Source organism: Salvia miltiorrhiza, chromosome 2, assembly GCF_028751815.1.
Source record: "Salvia miltiorrhiza cultivar Shanhuang (shh) chromosome 2, IMPLAD_Smil_shh, whole genome shotgun sequence".
NCBI lineage: Eukaryota > Viridiplantae > Streptophyta > Magnoliopsida > Lamiales > Lamiaceae > Salvia > Salvia miltiorrhiza.
The window spans coordinates 44,132,907-44,158,243 of NC_080388.1; the positions used below are offsets into that span (position 1 = coordinate 44,132,907).

A 25,337-nucleotide genomic window follows, 5' to 3' on the forward strand; every position below is an offset into this window, starting at 1 on the left:
TTTAAGCAGATATTAGACCTCTGGAATCTGAAGGCTCTCCGACGGCTCCGTCAAAATCAGCAGTGGATAGATCGGGGGCATACGAGGCTCGTTGCAGGCGTGACACGGGCTAGAACGCCGATAGCTTTTCTGGATTTTTATGTAAGTTTTTGATAGAATAATTTCTGTTTATGTATATACAACTACCTTTAAATTAATCATGAATCTGTGATTGTAGGAGACCCTTTGGAGAGAGTTCAGGTCGTTGCATCCGAATGAGCCAGATTGGGACAACATTCGGGCTCGACACGGATACGAGGAGTGGGTGGTGCCCGACAAGCTGATCGCCATGTTTCATGGAACTGATTCAGGCCATACATGGCCTTGGTTGGAAGCGAAAGAGGTAAGTATAATATAAACATATTTTGGAATTTTCTAACTGAAATACGTAACGTTTCTATATTTTTCATATTGTGTTGCAGATTTTTGCTATTTGCAATGTCGATAAGAGTCATTGGTGTACTGTGGTTATATCTATCTCCGCATGGGAGGTGAGAGTGTATGACTCACTGTCACATGTGGAAGGTGCACGAAAGCGTCGACCAAGTGCATTGAAGCCAATCACTCGCCTGATGCCTAAATTGCTGCACACTGTGAGTTATTATGCACACACTCCCGTGAAGTTTGTGCACGCTCCAGATGTGGCTATGAAGATCGTCATGATGCCAATCAGAGAGCAATTCCTCCAAGAAGATAGTGTAAGTTGTGGTGTGTTTGCATGTGCTTATCTGGATCGTTTGATTTGTGGCGCACCAACACGTGAGCAGCTGAGGACACCCGCACAGATACAAAAGTATCGACAAATTATAGTTGTTAGGATATGGGAGTTGTGTACGGATCCTCCCCCTATTCAGTTCAGCTGATGAACAATTTTTTTGTGTTTAAAACGAATGTCTGTTAAAATACACTTGATTTGTTGTTGTTTTGTGGTTTGATTTGTGCTTATGTTTGGTGGTTTGCTGTTTTTGTGTTTGGCATGGTTGTTGGTTGTTAAAATACGGTTGATTTTATGACTTGTTGGTGTTTTTGGGGTGAACGAGGGCTGAATGGCCTTTGTACACGGTTAGACCCTAACCGTGTACAGTTTCTCGAAACCGTGTACGCAACCGTGCACGGAAGAACTCGAAACCGTGTACAGCACACGGCCAAACACTGAACCGTGTCACCGTGCACGGCTGCGTGTTCATCGGTACACGGTTGCGTACACGATTGGTCCCAAGGTGTACACGGTTAGGGTCTAACCGTGTACAGAGGGCAGGCCACCGATTTTTAGCCCAAAAACACCTGTTTTTTGAATTTTAAAGCCAAATCAACATGTAGCAACAACAAATTTAATGTTCAAACAACAATCAAACAACCAAATTCATTTTCAAGATCAAATCGAGGACATGCATTCCTAGTGTGTGTTCCACTTAATCAAAACCAAATCTGACTCTGTATCCAGAATAACTCACAACCCAACATTTTGAGGACATGCATTCCTAGTGTGTGTTCCACTCCTACAAATTCCGCATTTCTTCTTTCGTCGCCTCCGTGCATCGGGTGGTTGCTCAACACCCTCCACCGGCACGTTCAAGTCCAATGGTCCCACTTGCGCTTTGCATCTCCGGGCATTGTGACCTCCACCCTTGCAACGTGAGCATACTTGAGGTCGAGAATTAGGAGTACCCGAATTAGGAGGACCCGAATTAGGAGGACCCTCAACTGCTGAACGAGCCCTACTCAACTTCGGTCGTCCCGCATGGACCGTGATATCCGGGGGTTTCACAACATAGGCTGATATCTCATCGGGCACATTCCAATACGTAGGATGTGGAACGGGAACAATACGCTCCATATATGTGGCCAACAGCACGGATTGTTTGAAATATCCTCCAACAAAATCTGTGACTTGCAGTCCTGCACGCCTAATAAAATGCAAAGATAAAAAGATAAATTTACAAAAAATTACTTCAATATGCAAAATTTGTAATAAATGAGGTACCTAATAGCGGCACAAGCATGACGACACGGAATGTCATCCAGGTCGAACTGAGCACAACTACAAGTCCGATTCTCGAGATCGACAATGTAGAATGCATGATCATCCTCAACACTAAACATGTGCGTCGTCGTCCCTCGAACAGCCAATTGCCGACCCGCTTCGACAGCCACATGCAACTTTCCCTCTACTACCTCAGTCAACTCATGTGACCTCGATGCAGCCGAGATGCGTCGCCTATCGAACCATTTCTCCATAATGGCTCGATAGGTCTCGATCAATGAAGCAACCGGGAGGCGTCGTGCCCACAACAGTCTACTGTTTATCGTCTCGGCAGCATTCGACGTCATGAAGCTCGTGCGTCGTACAGGGCACTTGGACCTGGCCCATCTCTCCACACCAATAGTGTCGAGGCGTGTGTGCGCGTTGACTTTCAGTACTTGAAGCGCAGAAAAATTCCTTTGAAAATCGTCTGATCGATAGGAATATGCCGCTGCTTTGAAGACTGCAGCTACATGCTGCCCATAATGCGCGAGATTCTTCTGGATATGGTAATAGCACAACCCGTAAGGGACGTTCGGGTAGACACACTCCACAGCATTTCTGATGCTCTTGTGCTGATCAGACACAATCAAGAGATCATCCGGCTGACCAAAGCAAGTCCGCAGTCGGTGGAAGAACCAAGTCCAAGACTCGTCGTTCTCGATAGGACCAAGCCCAACTGCGAGAGGAAATATTGCTTCGTTCCCATCCTTTGTAACAGCGATGAACAAAATGCCGCCGTTCCTTCCCTTCAGATGGGTCCCGTCTACGACGATGACCGGCCTCAAGTAACCCTTCTCAAAGGCAGCCACGCTCTGTCCAAGTGCAACAAACATATGATGGAACTTGCCATCATCCTTCATCTCAAGGTCGTATAATGTGCCGGGATTACTCATTCTCAGCATATACAAATACGATGGGAGCATCTGATACGAGTTCCCAAAATCACCATACGTCATCTCAATCGCGATGTTTCTTGCACGGAGAGCGAAGCTGTAATTGATCTCAATACCGAATAAGCGCTGCATCTCTGACATCATCTCCTTCGGCTTCAAAACGACCCCCTCGCCTACCAATTTCCGTGCAAAATATCTTCCAACAACCCTCGCCGGAATCTGTCTCGGGGCAGTGCGATTCAAATCCGTGTGGCAGGTATGATCCATCACCACCTTGATCACTCTCCAGATCGATGCACTCTGAACGGCTCGCAGCATGAACGGACAACCGTTGCCATGCTTGCAAACAAACCACAAACGGGTCGTATTGGAACGATGCACGGCGTACTCCACGTGATTCTCCATATGGTACAGGCCAACAGCGATTGCCAAATCATCCTTCGACCGGAATAGAGCCCCCACTGATAATATGCCGCTCTCCAATACGTTAGAATCCTCCCAACCTAATGCCGGCGCATCGTCAAAATCGAGGACTGGAATCCCCCAGTCACGTGCCTCAAGCTGCTGAACTCCAACACGAGGCTCGACATCGGGCTGATCATCCGATGTGAAATTCTGAGGCCCTGTCAGTCTCCACGCTTCCTGTTCAGTCGACACTGAATCCAATATCTCTCTGCGTCGTATCGCCTCTTCTTCCTCATCCGAAGACTCGGACTCGTCTTCCTCCTCCTGCGATGATGAATCGTCCCTACTATCATCGTGTGTAGGGATACTTCTTCCAATGTCCGTCTCAATAGGAAACACAGTAGACCGATGTCCCTCATAATATACCCGCTCTTGAGTCTGAGGAACCAGAGCCGCAGATTGTTTGCCCTTCTCGATCACGTAAACAACGGGATATTTCTTATGCTCGGAAATCAGCCGGTTCAAATCCGAATCAGTCTTCAAAGACACTTTTATTTTTCGCCCTTCGTCCATGGTCGATGTGTAGAAAAGCATATAAGTGGATCGACCATCCTCGTTTAATTGATCGTGCACCTCTTGCATTAACTTCGCATGACAAAGGTCTTCCTTAGACATGTACACGACAACCTCATCGCCTCCTTCATACTCGGTTAATTTCCACTGACCACTGTGTCGTATAACGATTGCTTGAAACGACATCTGCTTCAAAACGACAAAAATACAACATTTAAATACACAAACAGGAAACCGTGTACCCCAATACATCAACTGAATATACAAACATGCTAAAAATAACATCAAAATCATATTCAACCCAACCGTGTACAGCAAATTCGACCACCGTGTACAACCGTGTACACAACCGTGTACACGGAAACCCTAACCGTGTACAGCAGAACACTAAGGGTTCAAAAATAAGGTAATTTGCGTACAGAGTGTTTTTTTATGCCGTTTTTTAGTCCAAAACATGTAATAAGTCATATATATAACATAATTATTGAAATAAACAACAAAAAATCACTAAAACTCAAACCGTGTACAACCGTGTACTCTAGAACACCAACCGTGTATAGCCGAAATTTAAAAAAAAAATATGTATTTCACATACCTTATGTAATACAAGCCTTTAGATGATTTTTTTTTGAATTTTTGAGCAACCGTGTATGAGTCGTGTATGTGTATTGAGAGGATTTTCTTCTTCTTTCTTGTTCAAATGTCTGATGAATGAACATTTGGTTGGTATCCTTCATTAACTACCCACAGCAACCGTGTACGGAGCATTTAATTTCGTGAATTTAAGGTTGTTTCCTTAACAAGTGTTTGAGTTGGTGTAAATGCACCCAACAACCATAATATCACATAAAATCACGCCATAAACGTGAATAGAGAGAGAGAATCAGATTTTGCTTATTTTTAAATCACATTTTAACGTGATTTCAGTTATTTTTAAATCAAAGAGAGAGAATCAGATTTTGATCACATAAATTCACGCCATAATGCCATAAGATATGGTTTTAATACTCGGTTTTAATTTTACGTGAATAGAGAGAGAGAGAATCAGATTTTGGTTGTATTTGGTTATTTTTAAATCAAAAATAAGTAATATGTCACTATCATTCACTTTATTGACTTGTACTTATGTACTTTAGGTCAAATGTGCTACAAAATTTTTTTTTTTGTGACCCTTGATACTTAACTTATTTATTTTATCAAAAATGCTACTACTATGTATTGTCACTATTTTGATTGTATTGGGTTTTGCATTTCCCTATGCTACCTTACCTCCTATTTTAATGTATAGGCTTATTTACGAGAGAAATTGGTTGATGCAGAATCTTTATCTTCATACTCCCTCCGTCTACGAAATAAGTACCAATATTTCTTTTTTTGTCCGTCCATGAAATGAGTACCCATTTTTCTTTTTGACAAATATACCCCACATATTTCTTTAATTAATACACTCAAAAATTGGGACCCTTAAACTATTCACACTACACTCCATATATATATTTCTTCAAACCTGTGCCGTCCACGAAAATGGATACTCATTTCGTGGACGGAGGGAGTATTATATACTGCAAAACGGTTGTCTTTTGATTGTTAGTCAATTCTTGCTCATATTGGTTGGTTGACTTTGTTTAAGTGTTAAAGAAACTGAAGCTTCAAAATTTCATGCATCGAGGCTATGGAGAAAGCTAAGGCGTAATCATTCTCCATACAAGTTTACAGAGGCTATGGCATTTACTTTAGAGCTATAGGACTTCATACAAATTGATCGAGGTTATGAAAATTTACAAATTTACAGAGGTTATGGAAATTAATTTAGAGCTATAAGGGTAAAATATATATAATAATATGTTATTATGATTTATTAATAAGGGGACTATAAAGAGAAAATTGGTTGTTTGATATAATAAAATACCGCAATTAACACGGTGCAATTGTAGCAAATAATCAGTAACCGAGTATCGTATCCACAGGGACTGATAACCGAAATAACCCTAACTACTCCCTAAACAAACTATCACAGTAGACAGACAAACATAATATGAAGAAGATTTAACTAAAGCTAAATTCAAATAGCAACAAATAAAATTCAAGAGGAAAATTCAAATAATGAAAACGACTGATCCTAGGGTAGTAAATTCATTAACTAAATCCACATAATCAATCTATTAATTCTATTAACCAGTTTAATCCAGTTATGATGAGAGATCACTTAATTAATCAATTACTCTCGCTAGAGCAGCAACGATCGTAGATTAGTAAATTCTCTATCTCCGCTAGGTCTCAAGAAAATCTACTAACTCCCAAAAGCACATAAGAATAGTTCTCTATGATCCACCTATCTCCGCTAGGTCTCAAGGTTAAAATCATATCATACATTCCTGAATCCGCTAAACAGTTATCTCTGCTATGTCTCAAACCGAATAGCTAAACATGCAAACTATTGGCCAGATAATTCACAAGAATTCAAGCACTAGGAATTATGAATCATAAACTGGAAGGCAAATAGTAGTAACAAATTAATCACATGAATTCAATTAACTGTTTACAAACCCTAGAATCAGATTAAAAACTTAGCCAGACATAATGAAAATAAACATAAACATAATTAAAAAGAACTCAATTGTAAAAACTGAATTAAACAAAACTGAATGAAAAATCTTGAATCTTCAATTTTCGCACAAATCCAATCCAAACTCTAAAAACTGGAAAACAATAATAATCTAAAGCTATGAAACTGAAAAACTAGAGTTGGGAACCCTAAATAGGTCAAAAGAAGACCTATATATAGGCACATGAGATAAATACAGTGTAGAATTCGAAAATACTGAGAAAATCCGAAAATCCCGTAAAATCTCTAAAATTCGGAAATTCCCGTCGGGCACTATTCACTGTTGCGCGCGACTTTCTTGTTTCGGCCATATCTTTCTCGTCTGAACTCGGATTTACGAACTCGTATCGAGACGAACTACCAACTTTCATTAAGACCAACGGTCCAAATTCAGACTCCATATTTCTGTAAATTTCATCAAAGTACGAGCAAGTATCATATTTCATAAGATAAAGCAATTTAAGCACAAAATAATCATCAAACACTCAATTCCCTATAAAATTGACATCATATGAACACTAAAAACCATGAAAACATGAGTGTTATCAACTCCCCCAAAACTTAAGCCATTGTTCGTCCTCGAATAATGAGAAGAACACAATGAATAACACGAATGAGTAAGAAATCTAGCTCATCGATGCCTCCGAATAATAGATAAAAAGATTCCCTCAAGCTCTCAACAATTAAACACAAGAATCACCAATAAACACAATTTAAAGCAAAATTAACCTTGACATTCCAAACAATTGAATCTCACAAGGTATGTGTATCACTCAACTCTCAATTGATGGAATTGAACGTGTATGCTCTCATCGAATTCAATGCAATGTAGATCACTTACCATAGGCTTGCCAATTGTCTACAATCTCCATTGCTAAAAGTGTGTCAGGACTAAGATCAAAAAGGTCTTTTTCTTCGGGTTATAATGTAGGGATTTTGGTTAAGGTAGAGAAAATATAGGCTAAGTGACTCAATTAAATTAAGAACACCAACCTTATGACTTCACTAATCAAGCATGGAATAAATTCCATCTTCCAACCAACTATATCACCATAAACACTCAAACTAAGGGATTTAGACATCACAAAACAGAACTAAACACTCTTTTATGCTCTCCACTTATTTTCAACACACAAAGTCGATTTTCTAACAAATTTCTCAATATACACTCGACTTCACACTTTTTTTTTTCTTTTTTTCTTTTAATTTTTTTTTCTCTTTTCTTTTTTCAATTTTCTAGAGCTTATAAGAGTAAATAGTAACACAATACCATCCATTCTTTTTCATGACCCACTATGAATATACTCCACATAGAGATCCACATATACTACATCACCCCCTATCATCCGGTTAAAGAATAAAAGCTAAACAGACTCAAAGTGGATAACAAATAATATATTTTTTTTTCAAGGACAGTGTTTGGGATAAATTGTGGCTAACAAAAGATGGCCTAAAATCATCTCCTAATCCTGAGCACAACAGCAATCTCGATACAGAAACCATGGCAAGTTCTAGAAGATCACCACATGCATGACAAAATTCACAACAAAGAATAAACTGTGTATGATAAACAGTTATGGCTCAAAATCTCACAGGTTTATTCAACGTCCAAAAGTCAAGGTTAAAATCACTATAGAGTTAACCAAATTAGTTCCAATTATGCTCAAATCATAAATTAAAAAAAAAATCAAACTCCAATTTTTTTTTCCACAGAAATCATCATTGGCATCTCACCAGATATCTAATGGAGCAATAATCATCTCAAAAACAAAACAATCACACCAAGCAAGATAAAACAATAAAGCTAACAAAAATAATAAAAGTGATACACATATCTACTCTCACCCCCTTCCCCCAAACTTATTACAGAACATAAGTTCGAAAATAAGTTTGGAGGGATGATGATATGTGTGTCACTACTTACAGAAACACATGCTCCAAGGTGGTGGTATGGACCTTGCGCTCTTCCTGCATCTTCCAAGCTTCAACTATACTAATACCTCAAAACAAAGAAAACAAAGAAACAAAAAGCAACTAAAAGAAAGAAAAACAAAACAAAGAAAACGGTTGGGTTACCTCCCAACAAGTGCTTAATTTAACGTCTAGAGCTCGACGATACCTCATGGCCTCAATGAACATCAAATGCAGCGGGCGTGACAGACCGCCTAACACGAACAGAGACAAATAACTCATGCGCATCAGCTACGTGAAAAATGACGCTTCCATTCGGCACGTCTATCATAGCTCGCCCCGTAGCTAAGAATGATCGACCAAGAATCAACGGCGAATTTTTATCTTCAGAAATGTCGAGGACCAAGAAATCCTTTGGAAAGATGAGCTTGTCAACCTTCACAAAGATGTTAAATTCGAATTCACGACTAAAGATATTATTGGATGTGAATTGTAGTTCAAAACTTCGAATCTTAATTATATATTGTGCAAACTAAGATAAAAAAAAGAATTACAAATAGATTCGCATTTAGATTTCACTCTTATGCTAGCTCATTAATTGAAGAATCTTAATTTTTGAATTAAATATAAAAAATATTATATCTTGAATTAAATACAAAGTATAAGTTATATATGTATATTCATGTTGGATGCATTTAAATTATTTATTTTTGTGAACCCCTTCATGATATAATGAGTATTACCATTCATCTCTGAATGTGGCGTAACCACGAGTTTGCCCTCTTTAAACCAAACTTTAATTAGTCTATTATGAGTTGTGAATGATTGTTTTGCTAACTTTGTAGTTTAAAAATTGGGTGCTTAATTACAATGTAAAGTGATTTCCTATTGATGGAAATAGCAATCAATTACTAATAGCAAAATATATCCTAAATGAGTTCAATAGGTATAAAAGTCAATTTAGATACGAAATCAACAAGTCAACCCAAATTGATTGAGAAATAGTACGATTAGAACCAAAAAATTCTAAACCTGAACGAATGTTTGAGTGAGTTGATAATTACTCTATCCATCCATGAATTAAAGCCCTACTTGCCCTTAAATTTTTGTCCACCAAATAAAGTCCTATTGTGCTTTTTGTACCCTTTTACCCTTTTTCTTTACTTGAAATTACTACCCTTTGCCATTAATTATCCCACCCCATTATTTAACCCACTTAATTAAAGAACTAATTATTTTCCTAATTAACCTTGAATTTGTCGGCCATGTTAGATGCTAGAGATTTGGGCCAACTCTCGATTTCTACAACATTTGGGCCAATTTCCCTTAGATCTTAATGTTGTTATTCATTTTTTATGTTCTAGAGTATTCTATCAAACCCAAACTCTACATTCATCATCTCTCTGCCGCCTGACTATCGAAACCTAACTTTCTCTTTTCTCTCTCGTCTTCACGATTCCATGAATCTCCCTGCATAAAAAATTCATCCATCTTCATCGATTGTGCTCGACTATATGTCTCGATTTATCGATTCAGACACGATTGTATCGGAAACCAAATTCCCGGCCTCTGAAGCGGCAAGCTTCGATTGCTCTGAATCGGCGTGGTTCCAGCCGAAATCCGAAGCGGCGGGCTTCGACCGCTCTCAATCGGCATGGTTCTTGTTGGAATCCGAAGCGGCGGCCTTCAAGGATAGTTAGAGTTTGATTTTTCTAAGGACATTTTCAATGTTTTTCTTTGAATTGGTGAGAATTGAATGCAGAGTGAAATTATGGCTGCATTTATAGAGCATTTAGAGGGTAGTTAGAGTTTGATTTTTCCTCCAAACTTTTGGAGGGGCCCTTTGTAATTTTACACTAGTGTTTTACCCGTGCGATGCACGGGATTATACATATGTTGTTAAAGTTTTATTATAACATTCTCGAAGATATTTTTGTATAATCTCTAAAAAAAATGAGGTTTAAAAATATTTTATTATACAATTGTTATACCAATTATATTACTACTAAAATATATTTAAGACTATCATTTTTAATTACATTAAAAATCAATGTAAAAATAATAATACATGAAAATACAATTGGAAACTTCTCATCTTATTATTATAAATTTTGGAAAACTTCTTTATATACAACATTTGTAGTAGACGAACATTCTACTTTGTCTTCATTACATATCAAGATTTCAGACCCCTTCAACTTGTCTTCCATCATTGCAAAGTACAGTTTTGACTACTTTGTGATAAACCACACCAATTACATCTACATATATAAATGCATACCAATAATGTAGATATATCAAAATGTTGAGTTTATAAAAATATGAATTTTGAAATTATCAATTGAATATGCATGTATAAGGAAATAATGAAATAAACACATTACCAAATAGCATATTGTCATTGATAATATCAATGGAGGCAACTTTTTCAAAACTTTTAAAGTTAAATAGTTGGCGTGGAAAACCTTCTTCATAAATTTTAACTATATGATTACTATTAATAAATTTAATATAGTAGACATTTGTCGTTGTTTTATACTTTTTGTTGGAATCATGCATCACCAAATTTTTTTTATGGCATGAACACTGTCTTCTTTCAAGATATGTTTGAACTTGGGGATCAACGTGTGATCAAGTGTAGCATGGATGCGATCACCCTATATTAAAAAAACAACTAAATTAGAAAAACATAATAATGTTGCAAAAATGCTTAAATACGTAATAGTTTAGTGAATAGAGAATTTTTACCTCACGATCATGAAAAATACACTCATAGCTGATAACATTGTTGGTGCTTTGAGATGAGCGGTTGTATGCACGCACAAGTCTCATTTTAATTGTAGATCTGACATTATTTGGTTGCAAGTTTTTTACTAAAGACCACATGGTCGGCATGCTTGTGATTAGAGAAATGATGAATATCAAAATGAGAAGGGAGTGTAAGGAAAAGTTTAACACGAAAAGTTCGTTTATATAGGCCATGGGGATGCACATTTCATGGGAGATATATATGAAACTTATATATTTAATATATTATATTAAATGAGATGCTTTGACAATGGAGTTGATTTCGGTTTGATATAATAAAAAGTTGCTACATTTTTGGAGATATATAAGGAATGTTGTCAAATTACACATTTCACTCTATCACCCTCTCTATCTCTCTCTCTCTCTCTCTCCCACAAATTTGACGTCATGCATACCTTGAGATAAGGCTTCTTCATCGTCTATTTAGCTGTGAAGATCATACAAAAAATCCCATTGTAATTGTTTATCAGATGCAAAATTCATACTTGTAATTGTTTATCAGTTGCATCAATTTTAGTGGTGTATACTTATAATTGTTTTAAGGTATCTATGCACGTCAATTGTTTAAACGAATCAAAACAACTATACGAGACATACACGGTAGGGGACACAATAACTTACACAGTTGACTACACAGTACCATACACGATTGCACACACAATTATATTTGCACTAATCTTACTTCGATTTCATAATCCCCAATTGATTTCCCACTAATCTTACTTCGATTTCAAAACCCCCAATTGATCTCCAACTAATCTTTACTATAATTTAGTAATCTTCAATTGATTTCCCAATAACCGAACTTTGATTTCATAAACTCCAATTTCATTTGCACTAATCTTATTTCGGTTTCAAAATCCCACTTGCATTCCCACTAATCTTTATTTTAAAGTATGATTCTCATATTATATAACTTAGAATTAAGATGAATTAACTTTGTAGATGTCACATGACCGTGTAACTAACTGTGTAGATGTCACATGACCGTGTAGTCAACTGTGTAACTAAGAACACCAACCTTTAGAGTTCTTTATAAAAAAGAATTTTTGATGAAATATTCAATACACACCTTAGACCATGTTAATCAATATGTTGGAAGTTGTAATTTTACCACTTAATTATATTTCATGTTCTAACAAATCAATAATTAACGATTATTTGAAGTTGTAAGTATCTGAAAGAATTATATTGTTTCAAGAAATATCTTCAATATATTAGTGGAGACATAGGTAATAGCCTAATTATTAATAGGTGATGCGAAATTCATACTTGTAATTGTTTATTAGAATAATCAAATTTACTGATGTATACTTATTATTGTTTTAGTGTATCCATATGCACGTCAATTGTATAAACGAATCAAACAGCTATACGAGACATACACAGTAGGGGACACAGTAATTTACACTGTTGACTACACAGTACCATACACAATTGATTACTTCAAAATTTATATAAATTCACACTGAAAAATATTGGTGACTTTAAATTTTAAATATTGGATATTTATATAAATTTATCTAAAAAAATATAAATTCACAAAAATAAAGGATATTTTTCACAAAACTATAAATTGCATGATATAAAAGAGCACTGTATAGATTGTAGCAAGTGGGCCCCGCAACTATATATATCATCCTATGAATTAGTGAACTTTCTAAATATAAATCAACTTTCCAAAAGTAGATGGAGTAAAAGAGCGGGAAATTTTTTTGGCTAGATGGACCAGCTTTTATATATGTATAGATAGATTATGGATTTAAATATTGGATGTTTTTCACAAAAGATTTAATTGAAATTGATAATTTTTCACAAAACTATAAATTTATATTGGATATTTCAATATAAATTTATCTAAAAATATATAAATTCACAAGAAAAGGATATTTTTCAAAAAAATATAAATTCTAAGTATAAATTCATAAATTTACTATTGGTGATTTTAAATTTTAAATATTGGATATTTAAATTCACAATATATATATATATATATATATAGATGACTTTCGGAGAGAGAGAAAGACGACTTACAGAGCAAAAGTAATTTGAAGAAGCCGACGACTTTCCAGCAGCGCCTCCAGTCCGGAGCTCGGCGTGGCGGAGAGGCTGGAGAGTCCAGCAGCTGTATCGCCGATCCAGCAGAGAGATCCAGCCTCATCGCCTATCCGCCTCAATCCAGCAGCAGTTGAGAGAGCTCGCCGATCTCCGGTCTGCCGCCACCACCGACGACCGGCGAAGATCACGCGTTCGGTGCAGCACAGCAGCGTCGGCCTCCTGGTCGAAGAGGAGGAGCAGCAGCGCGGCTCTCCGGTGAGAAATCGCAGTCAACGCTGCGCCCCGCCTTCTCCGGTTGCGCGTAGCCACGCTCGCTCCGGTCTGCCGCTGCCACCAGATCGACGAACTGCTCGCCCTCTGATTGAGGCGGGCTGCTGGATCCGGCGACCGCAAAAGCTCTGGACGCAGGCGCAGAGAGGGTTGCAGACGCTGCTCGCCCTCGGATCCCATCGAAGGTCTACACGTTCTGGTGGGTGTTGGCTGGTGTTTCTGGTGGCCCGATCTGGTGGCTCCGCCACCCGGCGTTCGCCACCTCCGCCTCCGCCCTGCAGCCATTGGTGAAGGTCCGCCCCCTTCAGGAAAATGGATTTCTTTGCTGAGATCGCCGGCACGCCGTCGAACGACCAACCGATGCCGCCAACGTCGACGAGCAAGTCATCGACGCCAACCATGCAAATCAACCAACAACAGTTGTCGATAATGGTTGATAAGTCAGGGCTGAATCTGCCGAAAGTTTCCAATAATTTCTCTAGTCATAGCCATGGAGAATGTCACGACAAAGAGAGATTTGCTGCTGAATCTACTAAGGGTGTGGCTGAGGAATCTACGCCGACGACATCCAATACTAGGGTTCCGAATTTGATCAATGAAAACAATACTAAGAATGCATCGGCGACGGAGCTTCATCGGCCGAGCACCACTTCTTTTGCTTCGCTTCTGAGGAGACCCCGACAAATTGAACGTACGCCGGATGTGCTTGTTCATCGCTTCACTTCGCTGCAACCGGATTTCTCTGGTGAAATACCAACGCTTAGGGTGCCAAAAGAGCATCTGCTGCCCAAGATAAATCAATTTGAGCATGCTTTAATTGGTCGTCTTCTTCTTAGGAAAGGAGAGAAGCCGCGTCTCCTCACGGATCTTAAACGTGATCTTCAGGTGGCTTGGAATTTTGACAATGATTGGCAAATCATCCCCATGGGAAAGAGCTTCTACACTATTAAATTTAATACCGCTGAAGACAAGGCGTTAGTTCAGAAAAGCACCTCTTGGGAGTTACCTTTCGGAACCATGCGATTACGCGAATGGGTAAGATTCTTCGATCCCTATAAAGAAATTTCCTCACTTTGTGAAGTTTGGATGCGCATTTATTATTTGCCCTTAGAATTTTGGACTCTGGATGTCATTACGGGTATTGGAAGGGCGATGGGATCGCCTATTAAAGTTGATGGGGCTTCTGCACGTGGTGCTGCTGGTCATTATGCTAGAATTTTGTTGGAAATTGATCTCTCGCGTCCTCTTCCGGAGGCTTTGCTGGTTGACGGGGAAGAACGTTCCTTTCACGTCGAATTTGAATTCGAACAACTCCCGGCCTTCTGCTCTAAGTGTAAGATCACTGGACATTCTATTGATAACTGCAATAAAATGAAGAACAATTACAAGGAGGACAGCAGGAAGGGGAAGGCCAAAGACATGCCGCTGGGTAAAGACAATGAAATAATTAATAAGGGAGCTGCCAAGGATGTTAGGGCACCTAACTGGAAGCCTAAATCTTGGGACCAGAATAGGACTGCCCAAGCTCACAGACCACAGATTATCACTGAAAATCAGTTTGGGGTTTTGGAAAAGGTGGCTGTCGAAGAAGAGCAGATTATAAATCAGTTGGGGGTTTTGGAACAGGTTGCTGTTGAAGAAGAGCAGATTCAGACACCGCGGGGAACAAAGAACAACAATCAGTCGTTGGCTTTAATTGATAGGAATATTGATTTTGAGGATGTCAATGGAGATAGATTGACATCGGGTCCGGATATCTTACAGGCGATCACTATGCCGGTTATGGAAGAGAGAGATTGGGGAGACGAGTCTGATGGGCAGTCGGATGTTGGCAATACACTGCCTGAAGCAAATTCACAACAGATCGTTATTTTTGAAAGTTCGGACAATCAGGATAAAAATTGGGAGAAACAGGAAAGGATGATGGAAAGCGCTATCAAAGCTCAGCGGATAGTGAAAACTTTCAGGAATTGTGAGGCGGAGGCGCAGGTGAAAAAAAGGGGGAGACCGCCGAAAGATTTGGCGGCAAAGAAACCGATGATTCGTGGGGAAGATAGTATCAAGAGTCGTCTCCGAAAGTCGGTGGAGCAGCAACCTAACCAGCAACCTAACCAACAGGCTGAAGATTTCATCAAAAATAAACTTTACAAAGCTTGGGAAGCAGGAGATAAACCTCGAGATTTCATTATTACGTCAGGGAGCTCGAAGAATGATAGAGCCCTGAATAATGTGGCGGCCAAGAGTTGGGCAGCTGAAGTGGAATCGGGTGAAAACCCGAACACGAATTCTCAGTCTTTATGATGAATGTCCTCGTATGGAATGTCCGGGGCCTTACGGACGAGTCCAAACGAGTTTTAAAGGAGCATTGCGACTCCTTCTCCCCTGTGATTGTTGGGATTATTGAGCCTAAGACGAATCTCAAGAAGACTTATTCAAGATTTTGGCGTTCTCTGAATCTTATTCCTTGTTTTCAAAATTCAAGACACAACATGAGTTCGAATATTTGGGTTTTTTCTCATCCTTCTGTTATTCATGATGTGATTTTCTCCTCGGAGCAGGTGGTTATCATGAACTGCAGATGGTCGACGTGGAATTTTAAAATCGCGGTGGTGCATGGCGTTAACACGTATGCTGGCAGACGTCGTTTGTGGTTGGATCTTCTGGATCATATTGATGGTAATGTTGTCTTTATTGGCGATTTTAATGCGGTGAAAGGCGCCCATGAAAGAAGTAGTGACTGTATGCCTAACTCTACTTCTTGTGCGGAGTTCTGTGATTTCATTGAAGCCTCCGGTTTCATTGAGGCGCCTACGGTTGGTCTACATTATACGTGGTCTGGTCGTAGATTTATGCCAACCCATGTGGAGTCTCGTCTGGATAGAGCGATTTATGCTGACTCTTTTGCGAATCTCTGGAGTTCGGTTTTTGTTCAAGCTCTTCCACGTATTACCTCGGATCATTCGCCGCTTGTTCTTCATTGCATGGTGGATGCTCCTCCTCGCCATCGTTTCTTTAAGTTCCTTAACATGTGGACCTTACATCCGGATTTTCTCAATACGGTGGAAGGGTCCTGGCATATGGATACCGAAATTGGTTGCCCGATTTTTAAAGTTATGCATAAATTAAAGCGTCTTCGGCAGGTTCTTCGCGAGTGGAATCGGAATGTTTTTGGAAATGTGGATTCTTGTATCATGAATACTCAACAAGAGCTTTTGGAGATTCAAGATCAGATTGCCAGGGATGGTTACACGGAGGATCTCTTTGATAAAGAAGTGGAGGCCCAAGCTAAGATCAACGTTGTGCTTTCCAGGCAGAGCTCGCTTTTACAGCAAAAAAGTCGGGTGTCTTGGCTTCAAGACGGAGACAGGAACACGAAGTTCTTTCATGCAATGCTTAGGTTTCGTCGTAAACCTAACATCGTTTCTCACATGGAGATCAATGGTGTTATGAATTATGATCAGACGGCTATTGGAGATAATATCGTGGATTATTTCTCTTCTTTGTTTTCGACTAGCAGCCATACTAATACTGATATTACGGCAGTGGAGGCGGTTATTGAGGAGATGGTTGAAAATCGTTATAATAATTCGCTCATTCGTTTGCCGGATGAAGAGGAAATTTCTGCTGTGGTTTTTCAGATGGAGCCGAACAGCTCACCAGGGCCAGATGGTTTCTCGGGTAAGTTCTTTCAGCATTGTTGGTCGATTATTAAAGTGGATATTTGGTGTGCTGTTCAAGCTTTTTTCAGGAATTCTTATCTTCCTCAAGGCTGTAATTCTAATACCTTGGTGTTGATCCCTAAGAAAGATGTCGTCAATTCGGTCTCGGATCTGAGACCGATTGTTTTGTCCAACTTTCTTTACAAGATTATTACTAAGGTGTTGGCGTCTAGACTGAGTCAGGTTGCTGCTGTTTATGTTTCCCGTCATCAGTTTGGTTTTATTAGCGGCCGTTCCATTCACGATTGTATTCTGATTGGGTCGGAAGGAGTGAACTGTATGCATCGTACGAGCCGTGGTCAAAACATGGCTTGCAAGATTGACATCAAAAAAGCTTTTGATACTCTTAACTGGGACTTTCTGCTTAACGTTCTTCGTGTTGCTGGCTATGATCCAAAGTTCATTAGTTGGATTGAGATTCTGCTTCATTCGGCTAGGATTTCTATTCTGTACAATGGTCAGCTTAAAGGCTATTTTGCGTGTTCAAGGGGTGTTCGTCAGGGCGATCCTCTTTCTCCGATTCTTTTTGGAATCGCCGAGGATGTTCTTGGTAGGCTCTTTGCAAATTGTGTTAGCGCGGGCACCCTTACACCGATGCAAATGAGACAGGGAATTAATTTTCCCACTCATCTTTTATATGCGGATGATATTCTGGTTTTCTGTCATGCCACGGTCACGAACGCTTATACCATTCAGAAAATTATGGAGTATTATGGTCAAATTTCTGATCAAATTGTTAGCCAGGATAAGTCGCAAATTTTTTTTACTAGCAAAGTTCCATCTCAGACCTGCAGGGCTATACGGAGCATATTGAGGTTTTCTCAAGGCAATTTTCCGATTTCTTACCTTGGGGTTCCTATCTTTAAGGGCCGTGTGCGTGCTTCATATCTTCGACCGATACATGATCGTGTGATCAACAAGTTCGCGAGATGGAAGGGATTACAGTTGTCGATGGCTGGGAGGATGTGCCTGATCAGGTCGGTTATCCAAAGCTCCCTGACGCACTCCATGATGGTTTATAGATGGCCGACAGCTCTTATTAAGGAGCTCGATGCGTGCTGCCGTAATTTTCTTTGGACTGGCAACATCAAGCAAACGCCGTCTTGTTCTGTGAGTTGGAAAAGGGTCTGCTCGATTAAGGAGGAGGGCGGTCTCGGGGTAAGGTCGTTCGAGCTCATGAATAAGAGCTATCTCATGAAAATTGCGTGGAAGGTGGTTGGTGGGCGTGAGTTCGGATATGATTTAATTAGAGATAGATATCTCGATCGCTTTGGGCGTAGTAAATCTCTGGTGGCTGCTTCTACTATCTGGATGAGCTTACGTGAGGAAATTGATGGTTTGGTGGCGGATTCGTACTCGTATATTGGTGATGGCGCTTCTACTTCGTTCTGGTATGACGACTGGCTTGGGTATAATCTTTTGAATAAATGCGGTATTCCACATTTCATGCTTCCGTTTCTTACTCAATCGGTGGCAGATTACTTCTATGATGGGGTCTGGCATTTCACGCAAGCCTTTGTTAATGCTTTTCCTGAGATAGTGTGTGATATTTTGCTCACTCCTCTGGGCACTGACGGAGATGTGCGTTTCTGGAAACCCTCGTTGCACGGGAATGTCACTACTGCGCTGGCCTTCAACAAGCATTGTCATCATTTTCCGAAGGTGTCTTGGGGTTCTTGGCTTTGGGAATCCTTTGTTCCGATTCGACGTTCCTTGATATGTTGGCGTCTTCTTCATAATAGAATGCCGACTTATGATCGCCTTATCCGCTACGGCATGATCACGCCTAACGTTTGTTTGCTTTGCTTAAAAGGAAGTGAGTCTCAGGATCACCTTTTCTGGAATTGTGAACGTGTGAAGAATATTTGGGTTACGTTCCTTGGGTGGTTCAATTTCAATCAAGGGTTGCAAGAGAGTGATATTCATAGTTTTTTGGTGGTAGCTTGGCAGTATAAACTTAGTCCCCTCATCGGTAATTTCTGGAAAGCGGGTATCATCACGGTCATCTGGGCCATTTGGATGCAGAGAAACAATTGTATCTTTGATAATCAAAAGTTCGAAGCACGTCGTGTCATCCACACTGTGAAAGTTGCTTTCAAAGAGATTGATAATAACTTTGCTAAATTAGGCTGCATGTGGAATTCTTGGTCGGATTATCTGATTCTCCGGGCAGTGGGTGTTAATACCAGGAGTGCTCCTCCTCCGGAGTTTGTGGAGGTGCATTGGTGGCCACCGGTGGCGCCGTGGATCAAAGTGAATACTGATGGTTCAGCGACGGGAACTCTGGGCACTATTGCTGCAGGTGGGGTGTTTAGAGATAACTGGAATGTGGTGCGTGGTTGTTTTCACTTCAAAGGTGGCTCGGGTTTTGCCTTTGAAGCAGAGCTACTGGCAGTTATCTCGGCGATTCAAATTGCTCACAATCGTGGATGGCACAGACTTTGGATTGAGGCCGATTCCACCTACGTGATACTCATTCTTAATTCTCGTTCTTTGAATGTGCCTTGGCGTTTTAAGGCGGCGTGGAATAGGATTTTAAAGATGTTAGATGATTTCTCGCTGCAGGTTTCTCACATCTTTAGAGAAGGAAACAAGGCGGCCGATTTAATGGCTAACCAACAACGTTCGGAAGGGTGGTGGCCGCACAAGATTGAGGAGATTAGGGCTGCGGTTCGTCTTGACATGGCTTCGCATAGCCATCTGCGTCAGAAACGGTAGTTAGGGCTGATGTGTGGCTGTTTGGTTCTAACCGCCCGTTTAGTTTTTTTTTTCGTGGGGTGAGAGCCGGGATAGTTTGGGGACGATGGTTAGGCCGGAGTTCCGGAAACTTTCCCTTCCGCTCTTCCCTACTTTCGTTTTGTGTTTAGACGAGTACTCTTTTTCCTTTTCACGGTTTTTCCCTCTGGGTTTTCAGTGAAAAGGTTTTAATGAGGTTCGGCCCTTAGTCTGCTCCTTCTGTGCTTTCAAGGGTTTTTTTTTTTTTTTAGGTTTTTTCTTTCCTTTTTTATATAAAATCGTCATTTAATAATATATATATATATATATATATATATTTCAAAATTTATATAAATTCACATTGAAAAATATTGGCGACTTTAAATTTTAAATATTGGATATTTATATAAATTTATCTAAAAAAATATAAATTCACAAAAATAAAGGATATTTTTCACAAAACTATAAATTGCATGATATAAAAGAGCACTGTATAGATTGTAGCAAGTGGGCCCCGCAACTATATATATCATCCTATGAATTAGTGAACTTTCTAAATATAAATCAACTTTCCAAAAGTAGATGGAGTAAAAGAGCGGGAAATTTTTTTGGCTAGATGGACCAGCTTTTATATATGTATAGATAGATTATGAATTTAAATATTGGATGTTTTTCACAAAAGATTTAATTGAAATTGATAATTTTTCACAAAACTATAAATTTATATTGGATATTTCAATATAATTTTATCTAAAAATATATAAATTCACAAGAAAAGGATATTTTTCAAAAAAATATAAATTCTAAGTATAAATTCATAAATTTACTATTGGTGATTTTAAATTTTAAATATTGGATATTTAAATTCACAATATATATATATATATATATATATATATATATTTCAAAATTTATATAAATTCACATTGAAAAATATTGGCGACTTTAAATTTTAAATATTGGATATTTATATAAATTTATCTAAAAAAATATAAATTCACAAAAATAAAGGATATTTTTCACAAAACTATAAATTGCATGATATAAAAGAGCACTGTATAGATTGTAGCAAGTGGGCCCCGCAACTATATATATCATCCTATGAATTAGTTGTCACACCCCAATTCTTGAATGAATAAATATAATCGAGGTGCAACTAATTCATAGAAATAAACAAGGAACAACCTTGTAAAAACCCGAAATAGGATAGAAAGTCGGGCTATGCCCCTTTGGATCACAAGTTTTGTTTCATGCTTCTGACAACTGACATTCATTGGCATAAATTAAGTAGTGAAGAGTCTAAGCTCGGTCAGATATATCATTTGAAATTTAACATGAAGATCTTAAGTTGGGAAAACAAAAGACTGATATGAGTAATTGCTACAGCGGAAGTCTAACATAGGAATTTATCTCTAGCCTCAGCTCCGTCCCGTCAGCACCGGCCAGCCAACCTGAAAATATTTGAAAGTATTTTTGGGCTAAGTACTAATGTACTTAGTGGGCATGCATTTTCATAAACATTTCATTATTTTCTTAAAGACAGTTTATCCAATCATACTTGACATGACTTAGAAGGTTTTAAATTGAAATAACTTCTAAGCATGTTAAAATATTTTCTTTCATTTGTGCGCACATGTCACACTCCCTTTCTGTTACTCGCTGTGATCCCGGACCTTTTAGCCACCGACGGATCTCTGTCTCCCGCTTACTTGAACTGAGGGCGTAACCCAGACAAGTTTACTTTGACCTCGGGACGCTACCCAGGCAGGCCTGATATTTCTCATGCTCCGGAACACATCCAGCCGAGCACCCTTATAACGCCTCTGGTTAGAGCCCGATGGAGATCAACCCACCGAGTCAACTAACAAGTGTACACAATTCTCAAACAACGTATTAGGTCATAAGAGAACCTCAATTGATTAACTGCGCGAGCCTTAAACAGAGCAGAGTGCACATAAACATTTTATTGGATAAACAGTTTTCATTACATTAAATAAACAATTTGCATTTTATTGAAACATTTAGAGCTTAATAACTCAATCATACTTTGTACATTTGGAAAGTAATGCCCACCTGGATAGGCAAAGCCTGAAGATCATACACATATAAATCTGTCTTGGAAAAGTAGCGCTAATCCTCCTAGTCATCACAAAGCCTACAAGAAATTCTATTCTTAATAGGTCTCGTGAAGCTAACTTAATATCTTAGGGAAAATACTTAACATTCTATAATTCGTCACGCCGGGTTTCAAAATTTAATGAATAAATACTTGAAAACTAAATTTCTTGAGTTAAGGACACCAACAATATCCTTACTCGATTTTCTTTTAGTGTTTTAGGGTTCTAGCATCCATAATTCGTTCCATTAAAGACAATCGAAAACCAACATAACCTCGTGACTAACCACATAATATCACGTAATCACGTAAACAATAAACAGAAAGAAATAAAATCCTCAAGTTTAGTATCATTAAAATCACAAGTTCATATGAACATAAAAGAAATCATGCACCATTTTTATAACATTCTATACATTTCATTTTTTTTTCATGTAAATAAATAAGAAATTCCATTATTCATTTATAAATAATAAAACATTTTAAAATCCATTGAGATGAAATAAAACATTTTAACCATTTAAAATCCATACTCAAAAAGCCTTGAAATATTATAAAAATGAGGGTTTAATCCCAAAATTTGTTTTCATTTTTAAAGTCCATCAATAAATTAAATAAAATAACGGACCTCATTTAAAATAAATAGTCCCAACCTTAAATATTAAAATTTAAATCAAGAGATTTAAATTCACTAAAATAATTTAGTGAAAATTCAAACACATAGGCAACACAATCACATAAGGCACATAAGAATCACAATCAAACATCATTAAAACATGCTCTGTTTTTACACTGGTTCAACTTTAAAATTTAATCTGTTCTGACTCTGACATCTCCTGGACTCGAGACTCATACCAAAAGAAAGATCTTCGAGTCTAGTTTCATATAAAAAAAAAGTAGAGGCGAAAACTCCAAGTGGTTTGAGAGATATGACGTTTTTACCACGATCTACCATTTCTGGCAGTTTTGTGCAACCGAAGGTTACAATTTTTGAAAAAATAGTAAACGTTGTCAAACTGGGCTAAACTTTGGTGGATATCTATATAACACAATAAGGTTGATACCATAAAAAGTTGGAAAGCTAGATCACATAGGAAGCTACTGAAATGAATGAATCGTTCCCCTGTTCTCTGAAATTCTCGGTAATAATGTGCAGTTTAGGTTTTGCATTTTAAAGAAATATCAAACGAAATTGAAATAGCTTGAAATTTTACCAGGGTACTCAAGACTCATGTAGAAACTTGTTATAAAATTTTCAAAGCTATTAGACATCGACAAACCATCGATCACAGTAGGTCAGTAGTCCTACGAAATTCTCCAATTTGTATTTAAAACTTATATATCTTAATAATATCTCTAACTTGAATATAACATCATAATTCTCAACAACAACTCATCCCAAAACTCATTTCATCACTTCTAATCATCAATCTAAACCATCACTTAACATCATAGCATGCTCAAGAACTCATATACCCACTCAAATCTTCAAATCAACATCATATAACAAAATCACATATAGAAACACATATATATCATCTTCTTCCTCAAACTAACATTTTTCATTTTTCACTTCTCAACTTCAAGCTTCAATCTCATCCATCATTAATCATCTAGATCTTCTCATAAACTCAAATCCATCATCATATAACTCAAGCCAAGTCAAGAAAATAAACAACAAAATTCGTAGGGTTTCAAGCTCCTAATTTTCGAAAGTTTCATAAAAATAAGTTGGGTGATTTCCTTGCTCAATCATGATCATATACTCACTCACATATCATTAATATGATCAAATAAATAATCTAAGATCACTTACTCAAGGATTTAAAAGGTGATCAAGACTTTGCTCCAACTTTGATCTTAGCTCTAGCTTCTTGAATTTGATGAAATATGATAGTATTTGATTGGATTGGATGGTGGATTATCTCATAGTAGTGTTTGATGAAGCTTCTCTAAGCTTTCTTCAATGGACATCAATGGAGGAAAAGAGAGTATAGAGAGAGAGAGGGGAGGCCGAGAATGAAGTGTGAGGAAGAAATGAAGTGTGCTTTGTCTTGCTAAGTGTAATATTGATAAGTGTAATATGGAATGTAGTGGTGGGGAGGTAGGAGTAGTGGTGGGAGAGTAGGTGGATGTGGAAGAGTAGGTGGAGAAATTAGGTGGAGAAATTAGGTGATTGAATAAAATAAAAAGTCTTCCGGGTTGTACTATGAAAACTGTAATAATCGTTCAGTGTTTGCTTAAATAAATAGCTCGTGTAGATGCTAAATGCATAATATAAATAAATATGCAATGCATATAAATTAAATAACTAAATTTACAAATGTTTTTTTTTGTAAATCATTTTTGTTGGAATTAAAAATAAATTCTTTTTCTCAATCCGGCGTGAATCATCTTAAATCTAAGTTTAAAATAAATTCTAAATTTAGCTAGGAAAAAGCGGGGTGTTACATTAGTGAACTTTCTAAATATAAATCAACTTTCCAAAAGTAGATGGAGTAAAAGAGCGGGAAATTTTTTTGGCTAGATGGACCAGCTTTTATATATGTATAGATAGATTCATTAAATCAATGAAAAAATTCCTTTGCTTCCAAAATTCTATTGTGTAAGTACATGTAAAGTGCTTTTGTGTATTTGATCCTTCTTTTATTCCTTATGTCTGTCCTTTGAACTTTACAAGATAAAAAAACAAAAACTAACAAAAACTCTCATATATGTGTATGTATCTAGAAAAAGTCAAAGATCAATAAAGAAAAATAAATAAGCGGAAATTAAAATGACTTTTTCGAAATGTAAGGCAAAGAAAAAAAAACTGAAGTGAAATGTAAAATGAAGAAGAAAAATAAAGGAAATCAATTACAAATGCCAATAAAAAAATAAAAAAAGTAAAAGGAATCTCCTAATAAAAAATTAGTAAAAGTAATCTAATATCTTAACCACTACCCTTTTATTTCACTCACAACACATTTTTCAGCTTTCTTAGTTTCCGCGCCGATCATCAAATGGGGCTTTAATTGGTGGACGAATGGTGCATATTTCAAACACGTTTTGAGATGAGTACAGATAATAAAGTTTATTTTTCAATCGAAATTGTGATATGTACGGATAAGGACATTTTGATTCTGAGTTGAAAAATATTTAAGGGATGGGTACCCAATCCATTATCATTCATAATAGAACCCGATATGTGCGGATGACA

At 38.0% G+C, this 25,337-nt stretch overlaps 1 protein-coding gene and 1 long non-coding RNA gene across 2 annotated transcripts; both read right to left on the bottom strand.

Moving 5' to 3' along the window:
* Window positions 1-1,489: 1,489 nt before the first annotated feature.
* LOC131009572 (uncharacterized) lies at window positions 1,490-4,122 on the bottom strand. Its single transcript, XM_057936988.1, has 2 exons — window positions 2,024-4,122; window positions 1,490-1,946 (listed from the first exon to the last, which is right to left on the bottom strand). The coding sequence occupies exons 1-2, from the start codon at window positions 4,120-4,122 to the stop codon at window positions 1,490-1,492; spliced, it is 2,556 nt and encodes an 851-aa protein (XP_057792971.1).
* Window positions 4,123-21,208: 17,086 nt separating this feature from the next.
* On the bottom strand, window positions 21,209-24,281 carry LOC131013629 (uncharacterized). Its single transcript, XR_009097756.1, has 3 exons — window positions 23,955-24,281; window positions 22,096-22,177; window positions 21,209-21,473 (listed from the first exon to the last, which is right to left on the bottom strand). It is a non-coding gene; the product is annotated as an uncharacterized LOC131013629 (long non-coding RNA).
* Between the last annotated feature and the right edge of the window lie 1,056 nt (window positions 24,282-25,337).

Coding starts and splice junctions, on each gene's coding strand:
- LOC131009572 (XM_057936988.1), bottom strand. CDS start 4,122: ATGTCGTTTCAAGCAATCGTTATACGACACAGTGGTCAGTGGAAATTA. Junction 1,947..2,023: donor CATGCTTGTGCCGCTATTAG/GTACCTCATTTA, acceptor GCATTTTATTAG/GCGTGCAGGACTGCAAGTCA.